This window comes from Equus caballus, chromosome 18 (genome assembly GCF_041296265.1).
Source record: "Equus caballus isolate H_3958 breed thoroughbred chromosome 18, TB-T2T, whole genome shotgun sequence".
Lineage (NCBI taxonomy): Eukaryota > Metazoa > Chordata > Mammalia > Perissodactyla > Equidae > Equus > Equus caballus.
Genome location: NC_091701.1, coordinates 3,305,069 through 3,331,533, shown reverse-complemented (window position 1 = coordinate 3,331,533; position 26,465 = coordinate 3,305,069). Strand labels below are relative to the sequence as shown.

Below are 26,465 nucleotides of genomic sequence, written 5' to 3'. Positions count from 1 at the left end.
GCATTTGACAAAAATCCAATACCCCTTGATGATAAAAACACTCAACAAACTAGGAACAGAAGGAAACTTAATCTCATAAAGGGTATCTATGAAAACCCCACATCTAACACAATACTTAATGGTGAAAGACTAAATGGTTTTCCCCTAAAATCAGGAACAAGACAAGGGTGTTCTCTCTTATCACATTTATTCAATATTTACTTAAAGTTATAGCTAGGACAATTAGACAAGAAAATGAAATAAAAGGTGTCCCAGATTAGAAAGAAAGAAGGAAAACTATTCCTTTTTACATATGATGTGATCTTGTATATAGAAAATCCTAAGGAATCCACTGAAAAACTATTAGAACTAACAAACAAGTTTAATGAGTTTGTAGAACACAAGATCAATATCCAAAAATCCACTGTAGCAACGTCAGGGAAGATGGTGGAGTAGGAAGCTCCAGGAGCCCACCCCTCCACGGAAGCAACAAATTGGCAGGAACCGTATGAAGCAAATACCTCGTAACTTGAGTGTAGTAGAAGACTTTAGCATCCGGGAATGAGCTGGATGAAGAGGCTGGTAAATTGTCGTCAACTTCAGCTTTAGTGAGATGGCGGCTACCATTCCCTATCCTCCAGCCACAGAACAAGAAACTATGGGGACAGCAGCCCACGTTCCTAATGTGGTTTACAGGAGCCAGAGTGGGCAATAAAAATAAAGACTTTGTCCCCTAAAAGTCAGGGTTGTGGTTTCTGATTGCTGTTTTTGATCAGTGAGAGGCAGGCATGGAGGTTGACTGCTGTTTCAACCCCCATGGGCTGAAATGCCTCCCAGCCATGAGAGAATTTAAACAGACTATGTATTTTTTTCTCTCTCTTGGAAGCCAGATATTTAAGGAAATCTTTGTTAGATCACTGGCTGACTGTAGAGACAACAGAAAAGACACTTGAGTGAACACATACAACAAAGAAAAAACACTTTGAAAAATAGTATGGAAAAGCCACAAAAGGATGGATCCAGCCACCAACAAACAAAATGCAGCAATCCCTGATGAGTGGGAGAATTAGGTTTCCAGTTACCAAAACATGATGCTCAAAATGTCCACTTCTCAACAAAAAATTACAAAACATACAAAGAAATAGAAAAGTATGGACCATTCACAGGAAATAAAGAGTTTGATGGAAACCATCCCTGGGGAAGCCCAGATATTGGAATTATTAGTCAAAGACATTACATAAATGATCTTAAATATGCTTAAGGGGCTAAAGGAAACCATGGACAAAGAACTGAAGGAGGGGCTGACACAGTGGTGCAGCAGTTAAGTGCACACGTTCCGCTTCTCAGTGGCCCGGGGTTCGCTGGTTCAGATCCCGGGTGCGGACATGGCACTGCTTGGCAAAAGCCATGCTGTGGTAGTCGTCCCATGTATAAAGTAGAGGAAGATGGGCATGGATGTTAGTTCAGGGCCAGTCTTCCTCAGCAAAAAGAGGAGGATTGGCAGTAGTTAGCTCAGGGCTAATCTTCCTCAAAAAAAGAAAAAGAACTAAAGGAAATCAGTAGAGATAGAGCAGAGGGTTTGTATACTATTAGAACTAAGTTGACATTATTCAAAGCATATTGTAATAAGTTTAGGATGTTAATTGTAATTCCCAAGATAATGCCTAAGAAAATAACAAAAAATATACAGAAAAAGAAAGAAGGGAATCAAAATAGTACACTACAAAAAACAAATGACTACAAAAAGAGGGCAGTAATGGAGGAACTGAGGAACAAAAAACACAGAAGACACACAAAAAACAAAGAGCTAAATGACAGAAGTAAATCTTTATCAGTAATCACATTAAATGTAAGTAGATTAAACTCTTCTATTAAAAGAGAAAGATTAGCAGATTGGATTTTAAAAAACCCAGAACCCATCTATATGCTGTCTACAACACACTAACTTTAGATGTAAAGAAAAAAAAAGGTTGAAAGTAAAAGGGTGGAAAAAGATATTCCATGCAAATAGCAAGCAAAAGAGAGCTGAAGTGGCTATATTATTATCAGAAATAGACTTTAAATGAAGAAAGATTAGAAGAGACAAAGAAAGACATTTCCTATTGATAAAGCTTTCAATACAGAAAGAAGATATAACAATTATAAACATATTCATACCTAAGGAGCCCCAAAATATATGAAGCAAAAATTGACAGAATTGAAAGGAGAAATAGACAGTTCCATGATAACGGCTGGAGACTTCCATACTCCCCTTTCAATAACGTATATAAGAGGCAGACAGCAGACAGATAGGGAAGAGGTAACCGAGCAATGCTATAAACTGATTAGACCTAACAGACATAGAGAACACTCGGAACAGGAGAAAATACATTCTTCTCAAATACATATCGACCATTCTCCAGCATAGGCCGTGTGTTAGGCCACAAAACAAGTCTCAGAAAATTTAAATAGACTGAAATTATACATAGTATCTTTTCCAATCACAGTAGAATAAAACATGGGAATGAAAACGGAAAGAAAACTGGAAAATTTACAAATACGTGGAAATTAAAAAACACTCTTAACCAACCAATGGGTCAAAGAAGAAATAAGGAAAATTAGAAAAGACCTTGAAACTAATGAAAAGAAAAACACAGGAGAGCAAAACTTGCGGCTGCAGTGAAAGCAGCGCTCACAGGGAAATTTACAGCTGTAAATGTGTATGTTGAGAAAAGAAGCAATATCTCAAATCAGTAATCTAATTCTACGTCTTAAGGAATCGAAAAAAAGAACTAAATTCAAAGCTAGCAAAAGGAAATAATAATAGAGCAGAGATAGAAAAGAGAGAAAGAGAAAATCAACAAAATTCAATGTTGGTTCTTTGAAAGATTCAACAAAATCGATAAGCCTTTCTCTAGATTGAGAATAAAAGAAGAGTCAAATCAGAAACAAACGTACAGACATTCCTACCAATTTTATAGAGATGAAAAGGATTATGAAATAATACTATTAACAGTTGTACACCAAGAAATTAGATAATCTAAGCTAGAGGAACTGAACAAATTCCTAGAAACATGTTCTACCAAAACTTACTCAAGAAGAAATGGAGGTTTGCAGAGGCCACCATGCGAGGCTAGTGGGCATCATCGAGCCCTGTGGGGGGTGAAGGGACCCCACACAATTCTATGGTCAGGCCTACACATTCCTGTCCTTGAAGGTAAAATCTTCAATTGACTGTTCCTCTGTAAAGATCTTCCTATCAAAAAACCCAGCGCTTGTGTAACTGCATGAGAACTTGTAGGCTGGGGAACAGCATTTCATGAATGAATCTGTCCAACCAGACAATGATCTCTTTGGACTCATGACCTTGCATTTGCAATCAGATTGTGTCACCTCCTAGCACAAGGCTCTGAAGACTTTAAATAGTTTTTCAATGATACTTACAGAAAGACAACCCCCAGGGAAACGGTCCATCAGTATATACTGGATCTCTAGGGAACACTAGAATTACCAGTGAAGAATATATTGAATGGCACCAGGTTAATTATGCAGCATTTTTCTATGGCTTGACACTAAAACTCCTAGAACCACATCGTGGTTTGGCAATGAAGTGTTCCTTTAGAGTCAACGACAACACACAAAACCTACAAATTCATGCAGGGCACATCTTGACGTTTTCAAAAAGGAAGAAACATGAAGATGCATTCTGTGTTGTGGGGATAACAATGACTGATCTTTACTCAAGAGGCTCCTGGGATTCTTCCTCCGGACAGGCCTCGTTGACAGATGGTGTGCAAATATCAGCTTTGCCACAGATGGCAGTAATTTTTATAGCTCATGATATGCAGACAAAGTGAAGGTGCTCCAGAAAACATCTTCAATTGACTATTCAATTTTTGATAAATATTATATTCCTGCAATGACTAGTATTTTGCTGCTTCAATCCTGTAGGATTTTAACCTATGAGATTGAACACATACTTAGACTGCAACATTGTCAGGGGCCTACATGCCTAATGCAAGGCTCCAGCCACTTGGAAGAAGTTAACCATCACCCTCTGAACCTTCGGCCTATCCATTTATGCAAGTTGCACTGTGCTAGTGGCTTCAACATATCGCAGAAAGATAGAAACTGCTGGTGAGGTGGAGTGACAATGAATCTGCTGACATACCTGGACTCACTCTGAAACAGTCCTGAGGACAACGTGAATTTGATGAAACTTGTGGGAACCTTTAAGGAATGGAAAGAGTTGATAAAAAAAAGGCCTCGAAGTCCTGCAAAAACAAGGACTTTCAAATAGGAGTAATTAAAATAAAACACTTGCACATAATAAGAGAAAATCTGAATAGACTTACGCTATAGACTAGATGTTCGTGTCCCCCAAAAATTCATATGTTGAAATCCTACCCCTGACATGATGGTATTAGGAGATGGGGCCTTTGGGAGGTAACTAGGTAATTAGATAATTAGTGTCCTTATAAGAAGAGACATGAGAGAGCTTGCTTCCTCTCTCTGCTCTCCCCCTTGTGAGGATACAAGAAGATGGGCATCTGAAAACCAGGAACAGTGGTCTCCCCAGACATCAGACAGGCAGCAGCTTAATCGGCTCAGCCTCCATAGCCATGAGAAATAAGTGTTTGTTGTCTGAGCCACCCAGTCTATGATATTCAGTTATAGCACCCCAAATGAAGATAACCTATAAGTGGTAAGGAGATTGAATTAGTAATGGAAAACCCCACAACAAAGAAAATCCAGAATCAGATGGCTTCACTGCTGAATCCTACCAAACACTTAAAGAAGAATCAATCCCAATTATTTGCAAACTCCTCCAACAAACTGATGAAGAGGCAATACTCCTAAATGACTCATTTTATGAGGCCAGCATTACCCGGATAGCAAAACTACACAAAGGCACTAAAAGAAAAGATACAGACAAAAATCTTTTATGAATATAGATGCAAATACCCAACAAAATACTAGGGAATCAAACTCAGCAGCATATAAAAAGGACCACCCCATAACAAGTGGAATTTACTCCTGGAATGCAAGGATGGTTTGACGTGTTAAATTAATGAATGTAGTAAATCACATTAACAGAAGGAAGAAATAAAATCACACAATCATCTCAATTGATGCAGAAAAAGCATTTAACAAAACAAGGTAAAAACACCCAATAAACTAGGAATAGCAGGGAAATTCCTCAACATGATAAAAGCCATATATGAAAAACCCACAGCTAACATCATACTCAATGGTGAAAAACCAAATGCTTTTCCTTTAAGATCAGGAACAAGGCAACAGTGTCAGCTTTCACCACTTCTATTCAATATAGTTCTGGAAGTTCAAACCAGAGCAATTGGCAAGAAAAATAAATAAACGGCACCCAAGTTGGAAAGGAGGAAGTAAAGTCATCTTAGTATGCAAATGACATGATCTTACACGTAGAAAAACCTAATGATTTCACAAAAAACTGTTGGAGCTAATAAACATATTCAGAGTGAGTGGGCAGAGCAAAATGGCAGGGTGAGCTGACCTGGGACTCTCTCCCCTCCAAACTACAACAAAGGACTGGAAAAAAACTGAATTTCTGCTACTAAACCTAATGCCAGGACGTCGGAGACCTACGGTACCAAAAAGACGGAGGACGGAGACCCTGCATGAGGCCTCGGAGGAGCTGGAACCGGGTAGGAGAGAACTTCGCTCCCTCCCCTAGAGACTGGGATCGCTGCCAGGGGTGCAGGAAGGAGCGGGGGAGGGGCCGCACAACTGGGGATCGTCCAGGACTCCCACTGTCAGTACAGTGGAAACCCGCTGACGAGGGAAAGCTTCTGTGGGAAGGGACCCCATAAACCCAGGGCCCCGGGACCAGAGAACAGAACTGATCTGAATCCAGATCGATGCGGAGAAAAACAGCTCCTCCCCCCCGGCAAACCACGCTGGGAACCACCATCTTGCCGGAAGGTGGAGAGCTCAGAACGTGCAGCTCTCGACCCCCATCTAGTGGCAGCAGGCTGTAACTGCAACCGAATTCTACCATCATGTGAAAAAACCACTTCTCTACCACCCAGCAATTTATAAAAGCTCCAGACCAGAAGGAAAACAATAACAACACAGAATTAAGTCCTGAGGACTTGGAAATAGGTAAACAAAGTGAAAATGAATTCAGAGCAGCTATAATAAAAAAACTCAATGAGGTAGAGAGAAAGATAGAGAAACAAGCCAATGAGTTCTGGAGTTACTTCACAAAAGAGATTGAAATTATAAAGAAGAATCAAACAGAATTACTAGAGATGAAAAACACAATGGACCAGATAAAACAGAATACGGATTCCCTGAATGCCCGTGTAGACACCATAGAGGAGCAAATTAGCATAATCGAAGATAGACAGGCTGAATGGCTCCAGACAGAGGAAAAAAGAGAACAAAGAATTAAAAAAAATGAGGAAAATCTGTGAGAGATAGCGGATTCAATGAGGAGAAAGAATTTAAGGGTCAAAGGAATTCCCGAGAATGTGGAAAAGGAAAATGGAGCAGAAAGTGTGCTTAATGAAATTATAGAAGAGAACTTCCAAAATCTAGGGATTGAGGGAGAAATGTGTGTAGAGGAAGCTTTCAGATCTCCTAGATTTGTCAATGTAAAAAGACCTACTGCAAGGCACATAGTAGTACAAATGGCAAAAATGAAAGACAAAGAATGAATACTCAGGGCAGCAAGACAGAAGAAAATAACCTACAAAGGAACGCCTATCAGACTTTCAGCAGATTTCTCTACAGAAACCTTACAAGCTAGGAGAGAATGGAGTGACATATTCAAAACTTTAAAAGATAAAAATCTTCAGCCAAGAATACTCTATCCAGCAAGAATATCCTTCAGATATGAGGGAGAAATTAAATCTTTTCCAGACAAACAAAAGTTAAGGGAATTTGTAACCCAAAGGCCTCCACTACAAGAAATACTCAAGAAGGCTCTCATACCTGAAAAAAGAAAAAAGGGGGAAAGGGGTCACAAACCACAGAGTAGGGAGACAGATAGATAGAATCAGAATAGGATAGCAAATATTCAACTATAGCATTAGGATAAAGGGAAGGAAACTACCAAAGCAAAGACGATCTTATCACTCTAACTACAAACTCATAACACCAGTTGGAATAAGAAATGAAAACAATTTAGGAGGGGAAGAGCAAAGGGACTAAATCAGTCTAGGCCAAGTAAATAAGAGACCACCAGAGAACAGACTATATTATACATGAGATTCTAAATACAAACTTCAGGGTAGCCACTAAACTAAAAAACAAAACAGAGACACAAAATCTTAGAAACCCAGCATAAGAAATTGCAGTATTCAATGGGTAGGCTAAAGCAAACAGGAAAAGAAATGCAGGAAATCCAGCTAACAAGCAACAGATTGACAGCATTAAGTCCACATGCATCAATAATCACTCTCAATGTAAACGGATTGAACTCTCCAATAAAAAGACACAGAGTGGCAAAATGGATTAAAGAACAAGATCCAACAATTTGCTGCCTCCAGGAAACACACCTCAGCCCCAAGGACAAACACAGGCTCAGAGTGAAGGGGTGGAGGACCATACTTCAAGCTAATAGCAAGGAAAAAAAGGCAGGTGTTGCAATTCTTATATCAGACAAAGCGGATTTCAAAATAAGTTAGGTAAAGAGAGACACAGAGGGACAATATATAATGATCAAAGGGACACTTCATCAGGAAGAAATAAAGCTTATAAATATCTATGCACCCAACATAGGAGCACCAAGATTCATAAAGCAACTATTAACAGACCTAAAGGAAGATGTTACAAACAACACAATAATAGTAGGGGACCTCAACACCCCACTCACATCAATGGACAGATCATCCAGACAGAAAATCAACAAGGAAATAGTGGAGCTGAATGAAAAACTAAAACAATTGGACTTAATAGACATATATAGAACACTTCATGCAAAAACAGCAGAATACACATTCTTCTCAAGTGCACATGGAACATTCTCAAGGATAGACCATATGTTGGGAAACAAGGCAAGCCTCTACAAATTTAAAAAAATTGAAATAATAACAAGCATCTTCTCCGAACATAATGCTATAAGGCTAGAAATTAATTACAAGAAAAAAGCTGAGAAAGGCACAAAGATGTGGAGACTAAACAATACACCATGAACAACCAATGGATCATTGAGGAAATTAAAGAAGAAATAAAAAAATACCTGGAAATAAATGAAAATGATAACATGCCATACCAACTCATATGGGATACAGCAAAAGCTGTATTAAGAGGAAAATTCATTGCAATACAGGCACATCTTAACAAACAAGAGAAATCCCAAATAAGCAATCTTAAATTACACCTAACTGAACTAGAGAATGAAGAACAAATAAAGCCCACAGTCAGCAGAAGGAGAGAAATAATAAAAATCAGAGCAGAAATAAATACTATTGAAACGAAAAAGGCGGTAGAAAGGATCAATGAAACAAAGAGCTGGTTCTTTGAGATGATAAAATTGACAAACCCCTAGCCAGACTTACAAAGAAAAAAAGCGAGAAAGCTCAAATAAACAAAATCAGAAATGAGCGAGGAGAAATAGCAACAGACTCTGCAGAAATACAACGGATTATAAGAGAATACTATGAAAAACTATATGCCAACAGAATGGATAACCTAGAGGAAATGGATAAATTCTTGGACTCCTACAATCTCCCAAAGCTCACTCAAGAAGAAGCAGACAATTTGAACAGACCAATCACAAGGAAAGAGATTGAAATAGCCATCAAAATCATCCCAAAGAATAAAACCCCAGGACCAGATGGCTTTCCTGGGGAATTCTACCAAACTTTCAGAGAGGATTTAATACCTATCCTTTTCAAGCTATTCCAAAAAATTAGGGAGGATGGAACACTTCCTAACACAGTCTATGAGGCCAACATCACGCTGATACCAAAGCCTGACAAGGACGACACGAAAAAGGAGAACTACAGGCCAGTGTCGCTGATGAACATAGATGCAAAAATTCTCAACAAAATTTTGGCAACCAGAGTTCAGCAATTCATCAAAGGGATCACACATCATGATCAAATGAGATTCATACCAGGGACACAGGGATGGTTCAACATCCGCAAATCAATCAACGTGATACACATCACAACGTGATACACATCAACAAACTGAGGAATAAAAACCACATGATAATCTCAATAGATGCAGAGAAATCATTTGACAAGATCCAACAGCCATTTATGATAAAAACTCTGAACAAAATGGGCATAGAAGGGAACTACCTCAACATAATAAAGGCCATATACGACAAACCCACAGCCAACATCATACTCAATGGGCAAAAACTGAGCGCCATCCCCCTGAGAACAGGAACGAGACAAGGATGCCCTCTATCACCACTCTTATTTAACATAGTACTGGAGGTCCTGGCCAGAGCAATCAGGCAAGAAAAAGGAATAAAAGGAATCCAAATAGGGAGGGAAGAAGTGAAACTCTTGCTGTTTGCAAACGACATGATCTTATATATAGAAAACCCCAAAGAATCCATTAGAAAACTCTTAGAAGTAATCAACAACTACAGCAAAGTTGCAGGGTATAAAATCAATTTGCATAAATCAGTAGCATTTCTATATTCTAATAACGAACTAACAGAAAAAGAACTCAAGAACACAATACCATTCACAATTGCAACAAAAAGAATAAAATACCTTGGGGTAAATTTAACTAAGGAAGTGAAGGACCTATATAATGAAAATTACAAGGCCTTTCTGAGAGAATTGGATGACGACATAAGGAGATGGAAAGACATTCCATGTACATGGATTGGAAGAATAAACATAGTTAAAATGTCCATTCTACCTAAAGCAATCTACAGATTCAACGCTATCCCAAGCAGAATCCCAATGACATTCTTTACAGAATTAGAACAAAGAATCCTAAAATTCATATGGGGCAACAAAAGACCCCGAATTTCTAAAGCAATCCTGAGCAAAAAGAACAAAACGGGAGGCATCACAATCCCTGACTTCAAAAATACTACAAAGCTACAGTAATCAAAACAGCATGGTACTGGTACAAAAACAGGTGCACAGATCAATGGAACAGAATTGAAAGCCGAGAAATAAAACCACACATCTATGGACAGCTTATCTTTGACAAAGAGGCTGAGGGCATACAATGGAGAAAAGAAAGTCTTTTCAACAAATGGTGCTGGGGCCGGCTCCGTGGCCAAGTGGTTAAGTTCCCGTGCTCCACAGCGGCGGCCCAGGGTTTGGATCCTGGGCACGGACATGGCACCGCTCGTCAGGCCACGTTGAGACGGCGTCCCACATCTCACAACTAGAAGGACATGCAACTAAGATATACAACTGTGTACAGCGGGGGTTTGGGGAGATAAAGCAGAAAAAAAAAGATTGGCAACAGTTGTTAGCCCAGGTGCCAATCCTTAAAAAAAAAAAAAAAAAAAAGAAGATTAGCAACAGTTGTTAGCCCAGGTGCCAATCTTGGGAAAAAAAAAAAAACAAAAAACAAATGGTGCTGGGAAAACTGGAAAGCCACATGTAAAAGAATGAAAATTGACCATTCTTTTTCACCATTCACCAAAATAAACTCAAAATGGATCAAAGACCTAAAGCTCAGACCTGAAACCATAAGGCTTCTAGAAGAAAACGTAGGCAGTACACTCTTTGACATCCATATTAAAAGGATCTTTTCAGACACCATGTCTTCTCAGAGAGGGAAGCAATAGAAAGAATAAACAAGTGGGACTTCATCAGATTAAAGAGCTTCTTCAAGGCAAAGGAAAACAGGATTGAAACAAAAAAACAACCCACTAACTGGGAAAAAATATTTGCAAGTCATATATCTGACAAAGGCTTAATATCCATAATATATAAAGAACTCTCACAACTCAACAACAAAAAAATCAAACAACTCGATCAAAAAATGGGCTGGAGACATGAACAGACATTTCTCCAAAGAAGATATATGGATGGCCAATAGGCACATGAAAAATGCTCATCATCGCTGATCATCAGGGAAATGCAAATCAAAACTACACTAAGATATCACCTTATACCGATTAGAATGACAAAAATATCTAAAACTAATAGTAACAAATGTTGCAGAGGTTGTGGAGAAAAAGGAACCCTCATACACTGCTGGTGGGAATGCAAACTGGTGCAGCCACTATGGAAAACACTATGGAGATTCCTCAAAAAGTTAAAAATAGAACTACCATACGATCCAGCCATTCCACTACTTGGTATCTCTCCAAAGAGCTTGAAGTCAGCAATTCCAAAAGTCCTATGCACCCCAATGTTCATTGCAGCATTATTTACAATAGCCAAGACATGGAAGCAACCTAAGTGTCCATCAACAGATGAATGGATAAAGAAGATGTGGTATATATACACAGTGGAATACTACTCGGCCGTAAAGATGAAATTCAGCCATTTGCTCAACACGGATGGACCTTGAGGGAATTACACTAAGTGAAGTAAGTTAGAGGGAGAAGTCAAAGACTGCATGCTTTCACTCATAAGTAGAAGATAACAACAACAACAACAAACACATAGATACAGAGATGAGACTGGTGGTACCAGAAAGAAAGTGTGGAGGGAGGATGGAGAAAGGGTTGCTAAGGCACAGGTGCACAGTGATGGATGGCAATTGGTCTTTAAGTGGTGAACATGACGTAGTCTACACAGAAAATGAAATATAATGATGTATATTTGAAATTTATATGATGTTATAAACCAGTATTACCTCAATACAAAAATAAAGAAACAAGTCAGTTATAATTTTATACACTTGCAATGAACAAGTCAAAAGCAAATCTAAAAAACAATTCCATTTACAACAGCTTCAGAATGAATAAAATACCTTAGCAATGTAAAATAGTAAAGCCACTACGGAAAATAGTTTGGTGGTTCCTCAGAAAGCTAAACACAGAATCATCATATGATTCAGAAATTCCACTCCTAGATTTATACCCAAAGGAACTGAAACCAGGCACTCGAACAGATGCTTGTATACCAACGCTCATTACAGCCTTATTTACACAGCCAGAAGGTGGAAACAGTGCAAGTGGCCATCAACAGATACAAGCATACCTCCTTCCACTGTGCCTCGCGGAGACCGCGTGCTTCACAACTCCCTCCACCAGCGAAAAGATTATGACTCTTTGAAGGCTTAGATGATGCTTAGTATTATTTAGTAATAAAGTATTTTTAAAGTAAGATATGTACATTGTTTTTTAGACATAATTCTATTGCACACTTTAAATAGCCTACAGCATAGTGTAGATATAATTTCTGTATGCACTGGGAAAACAAACAATTCATGTGACTCGCTTTACTGTGATCTTCTCTTTATCGTGGAGGTCTGGAACTGAACCTGCGACATCTCCAAGGTATGCCTGTAAGTGGATGCAATAAAATGTGATATATACATATATCAGAACATTATTCAGACAGAAAAAGGAATGAAGTTCTGATGCATGCTACAACCTGGATGAAAACCTTCAAAACCTTATGCTAAGCGAAATAATCCAGACACAAAAGGACAAATATTGTATGGTTCCACTTATACGAGGTACCTAAAATAGGCAAAGCCATAGACACAGAAAATAGTTTAGAGATTACCAGGGGTTGGGGTAGGGGGAATGAGGAGTTATTGCTTAATGGTTACAAAGGGGTAATGGAAATATTTTGGAAACAGACAGGGGTGATGTTTGCATAATACTGTGAATGCAATTAATGCCACGGAATTGTTACTTCAAATGGTTAAAATGGCAAATTTCATGTTATATGTTTTTTTTACTACAATTAAAAAATTAATTATATATCAAAAACCATTGAAATGGATGAACTATATGGTATGTGAATCATATTTCAGTCAAACTCTTTCAAAATAAATAAATAATAAATATAATATTTAAAAAATCAATTGTATACACAGTAGCAATGAGGAAACAAAAAATGAAATTACGAAAGCCGTTCCATTTACAGTAGTATCAAAATAATAAAAGTTACAAATGAATTTAGCAAATGAAAAACTTCTACTCTGAATACTATAGAATACTGTTGAAAGAAATTAAATGAGTAGTAAATCAATGGAAAGACAATCCACGTTCATAGATCAGGAGACTTAGTAAAGCGGCGAAATTTCCAGTTTAGCTACAGATTCAACAGAACACCTACCAAAATCCAGAGGGCTTCTTGCAGAAACTGACAGGCTGATTCACCTGGAAATTCAAGGTACCCAGAACAACCTTGAAAAAGAGTAACAAAATGCAGAACTCACACTTCCCAGTTTTAAAGCTTACCACAAAGTTTCAGTAAACAAGACGGTGTGGTAGTAGCCTAAGGCTAGACACACAGACCAACGGAACAGAACTGAGGGTCCAGACACAAGCCTTCACATATACAACGAACTTCTCTGTGACAAATGGCCAGGACAATTCACTGGTGAAGGAACCGTCTTTTCAACAAACGATGATGGGACAACTGGCCAGCCACATGCAGAAGAAGAAAGTTGGACACCTTTCTTCACATCAGACGCAAAAATTAACTCAAAATGGATTAAACTCCTAAGTGGGAGTAACAGTACAGACAGGGTACAGGGCCTGTTTGGGGACAAGGAAAATATTCTAAAAGATACAGTAAAAGTCATTGAATTGTACAGTTCAATAGGCGAAGTGTATGTTATGTGAATCATATCTCAATACATCTGTTTAAAAAATGTGATGAAAGATTATCATTACTGATCCCACAGACACGAAAAATATAAGAAAGGAATACTGTGAACAACTCTATGCCCACGAATTTAATAACTTACATGAAACGGTCCAAATCCTTGAAAGACAGAAACTACCAAAGCTCACACAAGGAGAGAGAGACAATCTGAACAGACCTGTAGCTATTTTAAAAACTGACTCAACAATTAATAATTTTCCACAAAAGAAGCACCAAGTCCAGATGTTTTCACTACTGTATTTGAGCAACCATTTAAGGAAGAAATTATACCAATTCTCTATAATCCCCTCCAGAAAACAGAAGCAGAGAGAACAGTTGCCAGCATCATTCTACGTGGCCAGCATTACCTGAAACCAGACAAAAGCAAGTACAAGAAAGAGAGCACAGAACAGTCTCTCTCATGAACACAGACGCAACTAAATACTGGCAAGTTGAACCTAAGAATGCAGAAAGAACTGTTGTTCTGGGTATGCCAGTTGGACTGGCCTCTTCAATAAAAAAACATCAATCGATGTGACCTACCACATCAACACGCCAAAGACGAAAGCTCATACCATCATATGTGATGCAGAAAAGCACACAACAAAAACTACCATCCATTCTACGAGGGAAAATTCTCAGTAAACTAGGAATGGAGGATAGGGTTGGCCCCTTGGCCTAGTGGTTAAGTTTGGCATGCTCTGCTTTGGCGGCCTGGGTTCAGTTTCTGGGCGTGGACCTACACCACTCACTGGCAGCCACATTGTGCTGGTGACCCACATACAAAATAGAGGAAGATGGGCACAGATGTTAGCTCATGGCAAACCTTCTTCAAGCAAAAAGAGGAAGATTGGCAATGGATATTAGCTCAGTGAATCTTCCTCAGCAAAAAAAGAAAAAAGAAAAAAGGAATAGAGAACTTTCTCAACTTGATAAAGAACATCTACATAAAAACCTACAGGTAGCATCATACTTAGGGGTGAGAAACTGAACACTTTACCCCTAAGATTGGGATCAAGGAAAGGATATCCTTTGTTACCACTCCTATTTAACATCTTACTAGAAGTCTTATCTAGTGCAGTAAAACAGGAAAAGGAAATGAAACCTATACAAATTTGGAAAGAAGAAATAAAACTGTATTGTTTACAGATGGCATTATTAAGTAGAAATTCCCAAAGAATGGACAAAAAAGCTTCTGTGAATATAGGAATATCACAGCATACAATGTTAATGGTATATAAATGTTGACAGCTTTCCCATATACCACCAGCGAACAATTAGAATTTGAAGTAAAAAGCACAGTACTATTTACAATTGCACACAGAAAATGAAATACTTAGGCATAAATCTATTAAAATATGTACAGGATGTATGAGGAAAACTACAAAAGAAATCACAGATCTAAATAAATGGAGAGTCCATGTTCATGGGCTAGAACAGTCAACATTATTAAGACGTCAATTCTTTCCCAACTTGATCTATAGATTCTATGTAATCCTAATCCAAAGTCCAGCAAGCTATTTTGTAAATATTAACAGATTCTAGTATTTATATGAAAAGACAAAAGACTCAGAGCAGCCAACACAATAGTGAAGACTAAAGTTGGAGAACTGATACTGTTCAAGACCTACTATAAAGCTATAGTACTCAAATGACAGTGGGGTCGGCGAACGAAGAAACAAGTAGATTAATGGAACAGAAGGGAAAGCCCAGAAATAGACTCACAAAGTATAGTCAACCGATCTCTGACAAAGGAGCAACAACAACGAAATGTAGAAAGGACAGTCTTTTCAACAAATGGTGCCGGGATGACTGGACATCCAGATGCAAAAAAAGAAAAATCTTTACACTGACCTTACAACTTTCACAAAAATTATTCCAAAATGAATCATCATAGACCTAAATGTAAAACACAGAACTATAAAACTCCTAAAACAAAATATAGGAGGAAATCTAGGTTACCTTGGGTTTGGCAATGAGGTTTTAGATATACCCAAAAGCACAATTTGCGAAAGAAAAACTGATGTTGTACTTTACTAAAATTAAAAACTTTTCCTCAAAAGGCACTATTGGGGCAGGGCCGGCCCGGTGGTGCAGTGGTTAAGTGCGCACGTTCCGCTTCGGCGGCCTGGGGTTCGCCGGTTCGGATCCCGTGTGCAGACATGGCACCGCTTGGCAAGCCATGCTATGGTAGTCATCCCACATATAAAGTAGAGGAAGATGGGCATGGATGGTAGCTCAGGGCCAGTCTTCCTCAGCAAAAAGAGGAGGATTGGCAGCAGTTAGCTCAGGGCTAATCTTCCTCAAAAAAAAAAAAAAAAAGGCACTATTAAGTTAAGTAAATGGAAAGATAAGCCACAGATTGCAAGAAAATATTTGCAAAATGCATATATGAAAAAGGACTGGTATCCAAAATACTCAAAGAACTCTTAAAACTCAATCAGAAAACAACCAACCTAATTAAAATATGGGCAAAGATGTGAATAGAAATTTCATCAAAAACATATAAAGATGGCAAATGAGCATATGAAAAAATGCTCAACATCTTATGTCATTAGGGGAGGGCAAATGAAAACAATGAGATACCATTACACACCCATTAGAATGGCTAAAGTCCAAAACACTGACAACGCTGACCGCTGGTGAGGATGTGGAGCAACGGGAACTCTCACCCATTGCTGGGGGGGTGTGAAATGGTGCAGCCACTTTGGAAGACAGCTGGGCAGTTTCTTACAAAACTAAACATAGTTTTACCTTATAACCTAGCAATCACACTCTTAGGTTTTCAGCCACTGATTTGAAAATATATTTTCAGACAAGAACTTGCATGCAAATGTTTATAGGAGCTTTATTCATAATAGTCAAAAACTGGAAGATGATGTCCTTCAATAGAGAAATGGATAATCAAATGATTGTATATTCACACAATTGAATACCACTCAGCAGGAAAAGGAAACAACTTACAATACACACAACAAATGGATGGATCTCAAAGTACGTTGAGCAAAAAAGCCAGATACAAATAACTATGTACTATATGATCCCATTTGCATGAAGTTCAAAAACAGACAAAACTCATCTGTGAAGACAGGCAGCAGACGGGAGCCTCTGTCGGGGTGGGCAGGGCGCGTGGACCACACAGGAGTGCTCTTCCTGGGGTCACGGCGATGCACGCAGCTTCGTGCCGAGGTTAGCCACGGGGGACTCTGTTTGTCAAAACACATAAAACTGCAAATTTAAGATTTGGTATTTTAGTCTATGTAATTACATCACAAGAAAATTGGTTATTTGAAAAAAAAAAAGTCAAGATAGTGGTTATTTTGGGGGGAGGTAGAGGCCATGACTGGGGTGGAACAGTTGTGGGGTTTCTGAGGTGACTGGCAAAGTTCTGTTTCTTACTCCGGGGGATAATTTCAAAGTTGTTCTTCTCTTATGAATTTATGAAACTAGCCATTTGTTTCATGTAGTTTTCTGTATCTGTGCTGTATTTTACAATCAAAAAGAAAAAATACATCCTTTCAAAGGTGTCCATTTCATCACAAGTTGGGTTGGACTAAATAACCTCTAAACTTTTAAACTCTAAAATTTTGTGATTCTGTAATTCTTATCATGATAAAAATCACTGAAAATGAAAATACTATAAGGCATTTTCTATTTAATGATCTTTTGAAACATCCAGTTTTTAAAAAACAATATGAAAGATTTTCTAGATCAAGTAGATGGGTTAAAACTTTTTTTCCACATTCACGTTTCTTTGAACTACTGTAAAGAACAGAAGCCAAATCCAAGTCTTAACCTCAAATATATTTCCAATTCTTTCTAATCTTTAAGTATGTGAATGATAGTTTTCTGGACCAAGAGCCACTTGGTCTCTGGACTTCTCAGCACTGTCTCCTGGTCATAAACCCCTGGAAAGCACAACTAACAGAAAATCACCAATCGAAAAGCTGTGCACAATTATATGTCTATGCAAAGAACAGAAGTGCACAAAACAGGCGTATCTGCGGTAACCCAAACCTGCTAACAACTCAGATGTCTTTGCATGGGTGAAGGGAGAAACAGCTTGGGGGCTGTCCGCACAATGGACCACTTGCAACTCAAGAATCAACAGCAATAAGCTATGGAAACAAGCCACATGAATCAGTCTCAGCATAAGTTTCCATTATGCTGAGTAAAAGCAGCCAGACTCTTTCCCATAGAGAACAGACTCTATGATTCATTCACATAAAATTCCAGAAAATGCAAACTAATCTAGGGGGACAGAAAGCAGATGAACGTTTGCCTGGTGATGGGGAGGCAGGTGGGGTGAGGTGAGGAATCAGAGAGGCCCAAGGAGACTTTTGCGTCTGGTAGGTACATTCACCACCTTGATTGTGGCGCTGGTTTCACAGATGTACGCATAGGTCAAATCTTGTCAAATTATATACATTAAAATGTTCACTTTATGTCAATTAGTCCTCAATAAAGCTGTTATTTTGTTTTGTTTTGTTTGGTGAGGAAGATTGGCCCTGAGGTAACATGTTTCCAATCTTCCTCTTTTTGCTTGAGGAAGACTGTTGCTGAGCTACCATCTGTGCCCATCTTGCTCTATTTTGTATGCGGGATGCTGCCACAGCATGGCTTGACAAGCGATGCGTAGGTCTTCGCCCAGGATCTGAACCCACATACCCGAGGGCTGCCGAAGCGCAGCGCATGAACTTAACCTCTACACAACTGGGCTGGCCCATCAATAAAGCTGTTTTTAAATGACATTATGTACATGGACAAGCTTCATGCCCCCTGACTGGACTGTCCTCAGAAAGTGAGGGAAAACTGAAAACACTATTGTTCTAACCTGCACTGACACCAACGCTTGCACTGACAAGCTTCCTTTGACCAGGGTTATCTAAGTTTTGTTTAAATGGAGGTGATGCTACCTTTAGAGAGAACAGGTCTGTACTGCAGTCCCAAATACCTGAATCTTGTCCTTCACTAGCCAGCACACCACATGAGATCACTGGGGCAACATGCACAGATGAGAAACTGAGACAAAGAAACATCGTTCTGGCACAGTCACACTACACTGGCGCCTGGTTAACAATCAGTAACATTTTTTAAAGTTGGCTCCCCATCCCAGGGAAGCACTAGCAAAACAGTCTCGATTGCTCCGAGGACTTCTTAAGCCCAGGCTATGCAGGCTTAACTGGAGGAAGGCCAAAAGCCTGCTGGGCTTCTTTCTTCCCCAGTCCTATACTAGATGAGAGCTCCATTCTGACTCAAGAAAGGTTGTCTCAGGCGAGCCAGTCCAGGGAGAGCCAGAGCGCAGGTCCTGAAGACCAGGTCCGAACTGGCATAGACTCCCTGTCCCAGATCTGTTCAGGTCAAGGCAAAGACAAGAGCTGGCAACTGGAAACATGTCTAGCTGCGAGGAGACTATCCAGTTAGAAGGGAGAGAGATGGCTACTTGTGCCTGCAGGACGCAAGGCTGGGCCACCTCGCTCTCCGGCTGGACCACAGGAAGCACGAGCAGCCTCGTGAAGAAAGCCCGCGCTCCAGGAAGCTCCACCCCTATGACTACAGTCTTGTCCTACAATTTGACCAATTGACATCTGCAACGGGATACAGTATACTTTTATATTTAAGATAACCAAGAACCAACAGACTTGACCGTTGTGACATATTCCAAGCACCTGGACAAGTGGAACTCTTCGCAAGGAGTAACGAAACTTTAACACGGCAGACTCAACAAAGTGTGGGAGACGGCAGCAGGGGAAGCACTCAAGCGACGGGCAGTACAGCACTGATTAACTTTATAGAAAGAGGCAAACTGCTCATGTACAAAACCTCTTTGAGTCCTTTATTAACGTTTGGAGATGTGCGGTACATGTAATTAACAGCATCACACCAGCTACAGAAGTACAGGTAACCAAGAATGTACTTCAGAACAAGGATCTTGGAGCAACTTAGCGTGTTGCTTGCTCTGAACCTCCACAGAAACCCAACTCTGACACACGCAGGACAGACAATACAACAATGTCACTTTGAAATGCTTCTTTAAAAAAAGGACAAGAATTGATAGTTCAAACCCTTTAAGTGTGAGATGTGGCAGGTCTCTCGGTGCCATGGCACTGCTGTAAAAGGCCAGCCTGGGCACTGGAAGGTCAGACAGAATAAGAACTGACTGGGGTGAGGGAAAGAAGTTTGATTTTCAGTGTAGAGAGATAAGAGATGGTCCGAGTGGAAACTTTCAGTCCAGGCTCAGCATGGGTCCTGCAGGAATCCATCAGATAAATACAGTTTATAAACCGGAAGGGTGAAAAATGCCAGCCATTCGTTTGTGTCACTGATTCCAGCTGGTGGACACTGATGCATCAGGAGTCATTTATGACACAGGAAGTTTACGAGGGGTACGCCTAAAGAAAGAAAGGGGCCACTGCAACACATCAGCTCTGATCCTTTTGTGCCACTGGATGCCACGGGTCCCTCTGCTTTCACGTGTGAATGAAGGAACGCTTCCTTTATCTCAATGTTCCACTTTGAAAATAACCAAAACCCTCCCCCCACCCCCACCATCATTCTTCATAAATTCTGTTTCCAAAGTCCTGATTCTTCTGGGTCTAAACTTTTTCTTTTCGCTTCAATTTGGACACCTTCTTGACAGTCCCGTTCTTGTTGAGAAGTTTCAGGACGCGGTCTTTGTGATCTAAAACCTTAAGCATGGAGTCTCTGGCCTCACTGATCTGATCCATCACAAGTTTACACCTCTGCATATTTCCCTGAAACAAAAGACAGGACAGCACCCATCAGCGATCCTAAAGACAACTGGCTTTCAAAGAACTTCTCACTTTGAGCTGAGGCCATTTTGAGGCTTTCATATAGAAAAGGTGTGTTAGTGTTTCTGGGTAAAGCAAGCTGAAGTAAAGGACAGGTTTCTACTAAAGACATCAGTGGACGAGGGAAGGGAGGGAGACCGCACAGTAAACCCCCTCAGAGGCGGCTCATCGTTCAAACCTGTATTAGCTCGTTTATTCGGTGAAGATCATCATCCGTTGCAGCTTTTTTCTTCGGGATAATCCCTTCCTGTAAGGTGGTCAGCCTTTCATAAACATCATGCTCCAGATTCGTCTGTAACACACAAGAGGGATGGCATCGTGACTTCAGAGATACTTTTCTTGGTCCACTTCAGGCAAATGAACCCACCTTGAAGCACGTTTGTAAACTGGTATAAAAGCCGTTTGGGTGACACAATCATTTCTCCCACTGACTAAGGCACTAAGGTGCAGTAAGGAGAACTGTTCAACAACTCACATTATGACTTGCCGTAACTCAGAGTCTAGCCTCAAGAGAACTTTTAAATATTTTGCCTTGAATTCACAATTCCTCTGAAAAACGAGCCTGCAAGTTTCACAGAAATATGCTTTTCTGCTAAGTACAAAAACTAGCCAAGGCATACATTTTTTTTAGATACTCATAATAGACAATGTTCTTCAGATCGGTGCTACGCCAAAGATGGGAAAACCTCATGAAGCTGTTGTTTTGATGGCCTCGCTGTCACCTCATTGGTGAAGGAAGGATTCCTGCCCTAGGGTTATGAAAATGGCTGAACTCACAACACCCACCAACACTGGACAGACAAGATCAACAGCGGTTTGCTAGTCAATATACTCACAGCCCAGCGGGAGAGGACATCGCACAGCATGCAGGGCCACACGGGCGTTGCACTCAGGAAAAGAGTGAACAAGCAGGGGCTGCAGGAGGCAGGCTTTGTAGTACCATGAGGGAGAGGTGCCCCTGATTCCCACGGGAGGACGTGATTGGCTTGTTTGGGTACTAAGGCACACTGGGAGAGAACTGAAACCCACTGCTCAGGGAGACGTGGGAACTGGGCCTGGTCTGTCACAAGGAGCAGAGAGGGGAGCAGGGGCTTACAGTTAGGCCATTTGAGGCTCCCCCTGCTTCAGATGTCACAGCAACACATAATACTGAACCTAACTCTAGGTCTGACATCACAGTTGTTCAATACATTTTGGTTCTGGGTACCGGAATTAAGATATGTTCAGATTATAGCTATGGAATAGATATGACAATTGGAACATTACACAGCACACACAAAAATTGTGCCATGACCCATGTTAACTGGGAATGTTTCAGGATTACTCAAAAGAAAACACTTGATGAACTCAGATGTCTCCAGCACCTGTTCCTCTCTTTAGCAGGACGTAACAACCACTCGCACTCCACCTACCAGCTGGAGTAACTGGGCAGCACAGAGATGGACTTTCCAGCCTTGGGCACGACAGGATACTCCTTTCTGATTAGCTATTTCCTGTAGCATAGCTTTCTTCTCCTCTGGAGCCATAAAAAAAAAAGACATATTTTTCTATTTTTACAAAACTAAAATCATTTGTGTTCAAGCAGCCTAAGTGCTACTATTTGATCAAGAATTTCTTAAAACATCTTCAAATAAATCTTCTGCATTTAAGTCATTAGGAATTGAGGTCACAATATGAATAAAAGCTCTTTTTGTCCACCCCAGAAGAATGCTTTAAAGACAAACTGATGATCTAGAGAATTCAAAAGAGAGAAAGTTAATATCATCTCTTAAAAGAGGGGAAATCGTCTTGAGTGGGTTGGAGCCTTGCTCATGTATAATGCTTGCAAGCATGCAGAGGGTTGAGCATGACGTCTTAGAAGCTCTTTGGTGTTATCTAGATCTTAGAGAAATCACAGGGATCAAATTTGAATAACATTTAAATTTGGGTAGAAAAGTCCAGTAACTAGAATTGTAGTGAAATAAACATGAAATGTATCATCTGGAAAGGGGAGAGACAAACTAGGATTGAGGGGTACTTGTCAAAGGTGAGTAGAGCTTTATCTGTGAAGTTTTAATTACTGTTACTAGGACTTAAAATGTATTTACACATTATATAAATATTTAAAATTATTTTAGGGCTGGCCCCGTGGCTGAGTGGTTAAGTTCGCGCGCTCCGCTGCAGGCAGCCCAGTGTTTCGTTGGTTCGAATCCTGGGCGCGGACAGGGCACTGCTCATCAAGCCACGCTGAGGCAGCGTCCCACATGCCACAACTAGAAGGACCCACAATGAAGAATATACAACTATGTACTGGGGGGCTTTGGGGAGAAAAAGGAAAAATAAAATCTTTAAAATTATTTTAAAACATTAAAAGTTTTTATTTTAAAAATTAATCTTGAGGGGCTGGCCCCGTGGCCGAGTGGTTAAGTTCGTGCGCTCTGCTGCAGGCAGCCCAGTGTTTCGTTGGTTTGAATCCTGGGTGCGGACATGGCACTGCTCATCAAACCACGCTGAGGCAGCGTCCCACATGCCACAACTAGAAGGACCCACAACGAAGAATATACAACTATGTACTGGGGGGCTTTGGGGAGAAAAAGGAAAAAAATAAAATCTAAAAAAAAAAAAAAAAAAATTAATCTTGAAAACACTCTATCTATGTATTCATCAAAACCCATAGAATGTACAACACCAAGACTGAACCCTAATGTGAATCATGAGACTTGGGTCATAACGATGTGTCAGTCTACACAAATGCATCACTGTGGTGGGGGGTGCTGATAGTTGGGGAGGCTATGCATGTGTGGGTATGGGCGTATATGGGAAATCTCTGTACCTTCTGTTCAATTTTATTGTGAACCCAAAATTGCTCTAAGAAGTAAAGTTGACCAATTGAAAAAAACCCAAAACTCTATCCAATAGGCAAATATTAGCATGAATATGGTTAAGTTTAAAAAATTTTTGAGATAATTGTAAAGATGCATGCAGTTGTAGGAAATAACACAGCGAGATTCCCTGTACTCTTTATTCAGTTTTCCCCAACGGTAACACCTTGCAAAACAAACAACACAAGTTGCAAAGATAGTACAGACACATACTTGATAAGGAACCTGTATCTAGAACATACGAAGGATTCTTACAACTCAATAATAAAAATAAAATCAATTAAAAAGGGAAAAGGATCCAAATAGACATTTCTCCAAAAAAGATAGACAAAAGGCCATTAAACACGTGAAGATGTTCAACATCATTAGGCATTAGCGAAATGCAAATCAAAATCATGAGGTACCACTTCACACCCACTAGGACGCTATAATCAAAAAGACAGACGGCAAGTGTTGGTGAGGGTGTGAAGAAATCAGGCATTGCTGGTGGGAAAGTAAAAAGTATTCACTTTGGAAAACAGTCTGGCAGTTCCTCAAATACTAAATACAGAGTTACCAAACAACCCAGAAATCATTCCTGGGTATATATCCCAGAGAAACGAAAACAGTATCTACACAAAAACGTGTGCACAAATGTTCACAGTACCATTATTCACGATAATCCCAAAGTGGAAACTCAAATGCCCATCAAGTGATGAATGGATAAGTAAAATGTAGCATATTCATAAAATAGAATATTATTTGGCAAGAAAAAGGAATGAAATACTGATACATACTACAACACGGGTGAATCTTGAAACATTATGCTAAGTGAAATAAGCCAGTCATAGAACACTGCGTATGATACAATTCCATTCATACAAAATGTCCAGCAGTGGGAAATGCATAGAGATGGAAAGTAGACCAGAGGTTGCCCAGGGTTGGGGGCATACGGAGGAGTGAACATAGCAGGATTGGGGATGATGGCTAACAGGTGTGGAGTTTCTTATTGGAGCAATGAAAATGTTTTAAAATTAACTGTAGTGATGGATGCACAACTCCGTGAATCTACTAAAAATCACTAAATTGTACATTTTAATAGGCGAATTGTATGCTACATGAATTAATTTCAATAAAGGCATATTAAAAAAAAGATAGTGAAGAGAAGTTAAGCGTTTCCCTTCACCTGCTTTCCCCCAGCGGTACATCTTATATAACCACACTACAGCATCAAACCCAGGAAAGCACCATTGATGCAAAGTGTGAGTGCAGTTCTCTTGTCACTGTGTCACACGTGTAGAGTCATGTGACCCCCACCACAACTGAGATTCAGAACTATTCCATCACTACAAACATCCCTCTTCTGTTTCTACACCTCTCTGGTCACACCACCCCTCCCCACCATTAACTCCTAGCACGCTCTATCCGTGTAATCACGGATAACACCCAGCGGGAGGACTTTCTTCCCAGGAGGAGCAGGACAGCAGCATTTCTCACCCTGCTTCCCACTACCTATTGCTGAGGCTAAGTCCCAGGTAAGTACAGTTGAGATGTGGGGGCTCCCTTTTTCTGTTCAACCCCCGCTCATGGAACGGAGACTGTACCCTAGGCAAGGCATGCTGGGAATACTGCAGGCCCAGGGAGCCCTTCTCCCAGCTTGTGAATTGTGGTTTCACGCTACGAGAGACAAGCCAAGCGGACCCCAGGCTGCTCACTCCTCTTCGCCTCCACTGAGCACTCACCTCCCAGAGCAGGGTGTTACTCAGAGAGAGTGCCACTGTCCCCAACCCTACCTCTAGAATCCTAGACTCAGATTCTGCCAGGCATGGGGTGGGTGGAGAAAGAGGCCATACAATAGGTAGCTTCTATGTGAAGTTCAAACACACAGGTGCTCCCAAATAGTGGAGGTTGTAGTGAAAGGCAACCGGGAGGAAATCTGTAGATCTAGCGAAGATACAGCCTAGACTGTGGCCTGGTCAGCTTACAGGAGGGAACAAAGACTAAGATAGCTGGGAGAAGCCCTCATGGGGAAAGAACAAATATCAAATACTGACTTCAGAAACTATTCTGGCAAGGAGCTACAATTTGACTAGTTTGTGGAGGAATTTAACTTATATTCCAGGGAAAATTCCAGAACTGTGCTATAGTAGAGCAAAGAGCAAGAATTAGTGGGGTTTATCAGCCAAGTGTGGTCAGGGACAGTGGGAGAGGGCCCCGGCCACTGCCACTGTCAACCCAGGAAGACCATGGGTGTACCCAAAGCTGTGTGCCCCTGAGCTGTAACACCAGAGGCTGAACCCCTCGTAGTGGTGCTATGGGGGGAGGTGATTACATGCCACTCAAATAATCCAGCCAGTCACTCAACATACAAACAAGCAAATAACAACAACAAGCCCCGGGGGAGTGGGAGACCAGTATCCAGAGGTGCTTCAATATGTTATCTAAGTTTATCTAACTTGTCCAGTATCCAACAAAAAATCATGAGGTATGCAAAGAAACAAGAATGAATGACCCATATATGGGGGAACAAAAGCAAGCAACAAACTGCTTGTGAGAGTGGCAAGAGGTCAGATTTATCAGAAAAAGACCTCAAAGTGGCCACAATAAATAAATTCACAGGGGCCGGCCCCGTGGCCGAGTGGTTAAGTTCGCGCGCTCCACTGCAGGCGGCCCAGTGTTTCGTCAGTTTGAATCCTGGGCGTGGACATGGCACTGTTCATCAGGTCTCGCTGAGGCGGCATCCCACATGCCACAACTAGAAGGACCCACAGCTGAGAATGTACAGCTATGTACCGGGGGGCTTTGGGGAGAAAAAGGAAAAAAAATAAAATCTTTAAATAAATTCACAGAATGAAAGGAAAGTATGAGGGAAGAAATAATGGAAGGTATGATCTCATGTCACATTTAATAGAGAATATGAAAAAAAGAGATAGAAATCACACACATATATAAAAAAGAAGCAAACGGAAAGTTTGCAGTTGAAAAGTATAATAAATGAAATTTTAAAAATTCACTAGAGGGGCTCAACAGTAGATCTGAACTGGTACAAGAAAATTAGTAAATCTGAAGACAGATATGCAAGCTGAAGAACTGAGAGAAAGAAGAAT

General features: G+C 40.2%; 1 protein-coding gene and 1 pseudogene across 33 annotated transcripts in view; one reads left to right on the top strand and one right to left on the bottom strand.

The window, feature by feature from the left end:
• Positions 1-3,169: 3,169 nt before the first annotated feature.
• On the top strand, positions 3,170-4,361 carry LOC100069147 (archaemetzincin-2 pseudogene; annotated as a pseudogene).
• Positions 4,362-19,521: 15,160 nt separating this feature from the next.
• Positions 19,522-26,465, bottom strand: part of SAP130 (Sin3A associated protein 130) — an 80,099-nt gene continuing 73,155 nt past the window's right edge. For all 33 annotated transcript variants that reach the window (XM_070242253.1, XM_070242254.1, XM_070242255.1 and 30 more), the window contains 3 exons: positions 21,931-22,034; positions 20,697-20,810; positions 19,522-20,461 (listed from right to left, as the gene is read on the bottom strand). In XM_070242253.1, coding sequence (XP_070098354.1) covers positions 20,303-20,461; positions 20,697-20,810; positions 21,931-22,034 — 377 coding nt within the window. In that variant the 3' untranslated portion in view covers positions 19,522-20,302. The remainder of the gene's footprint in view (positions 20,462-20,696; positions 20,811-21,930; positions 22,035-26,465) is intronic.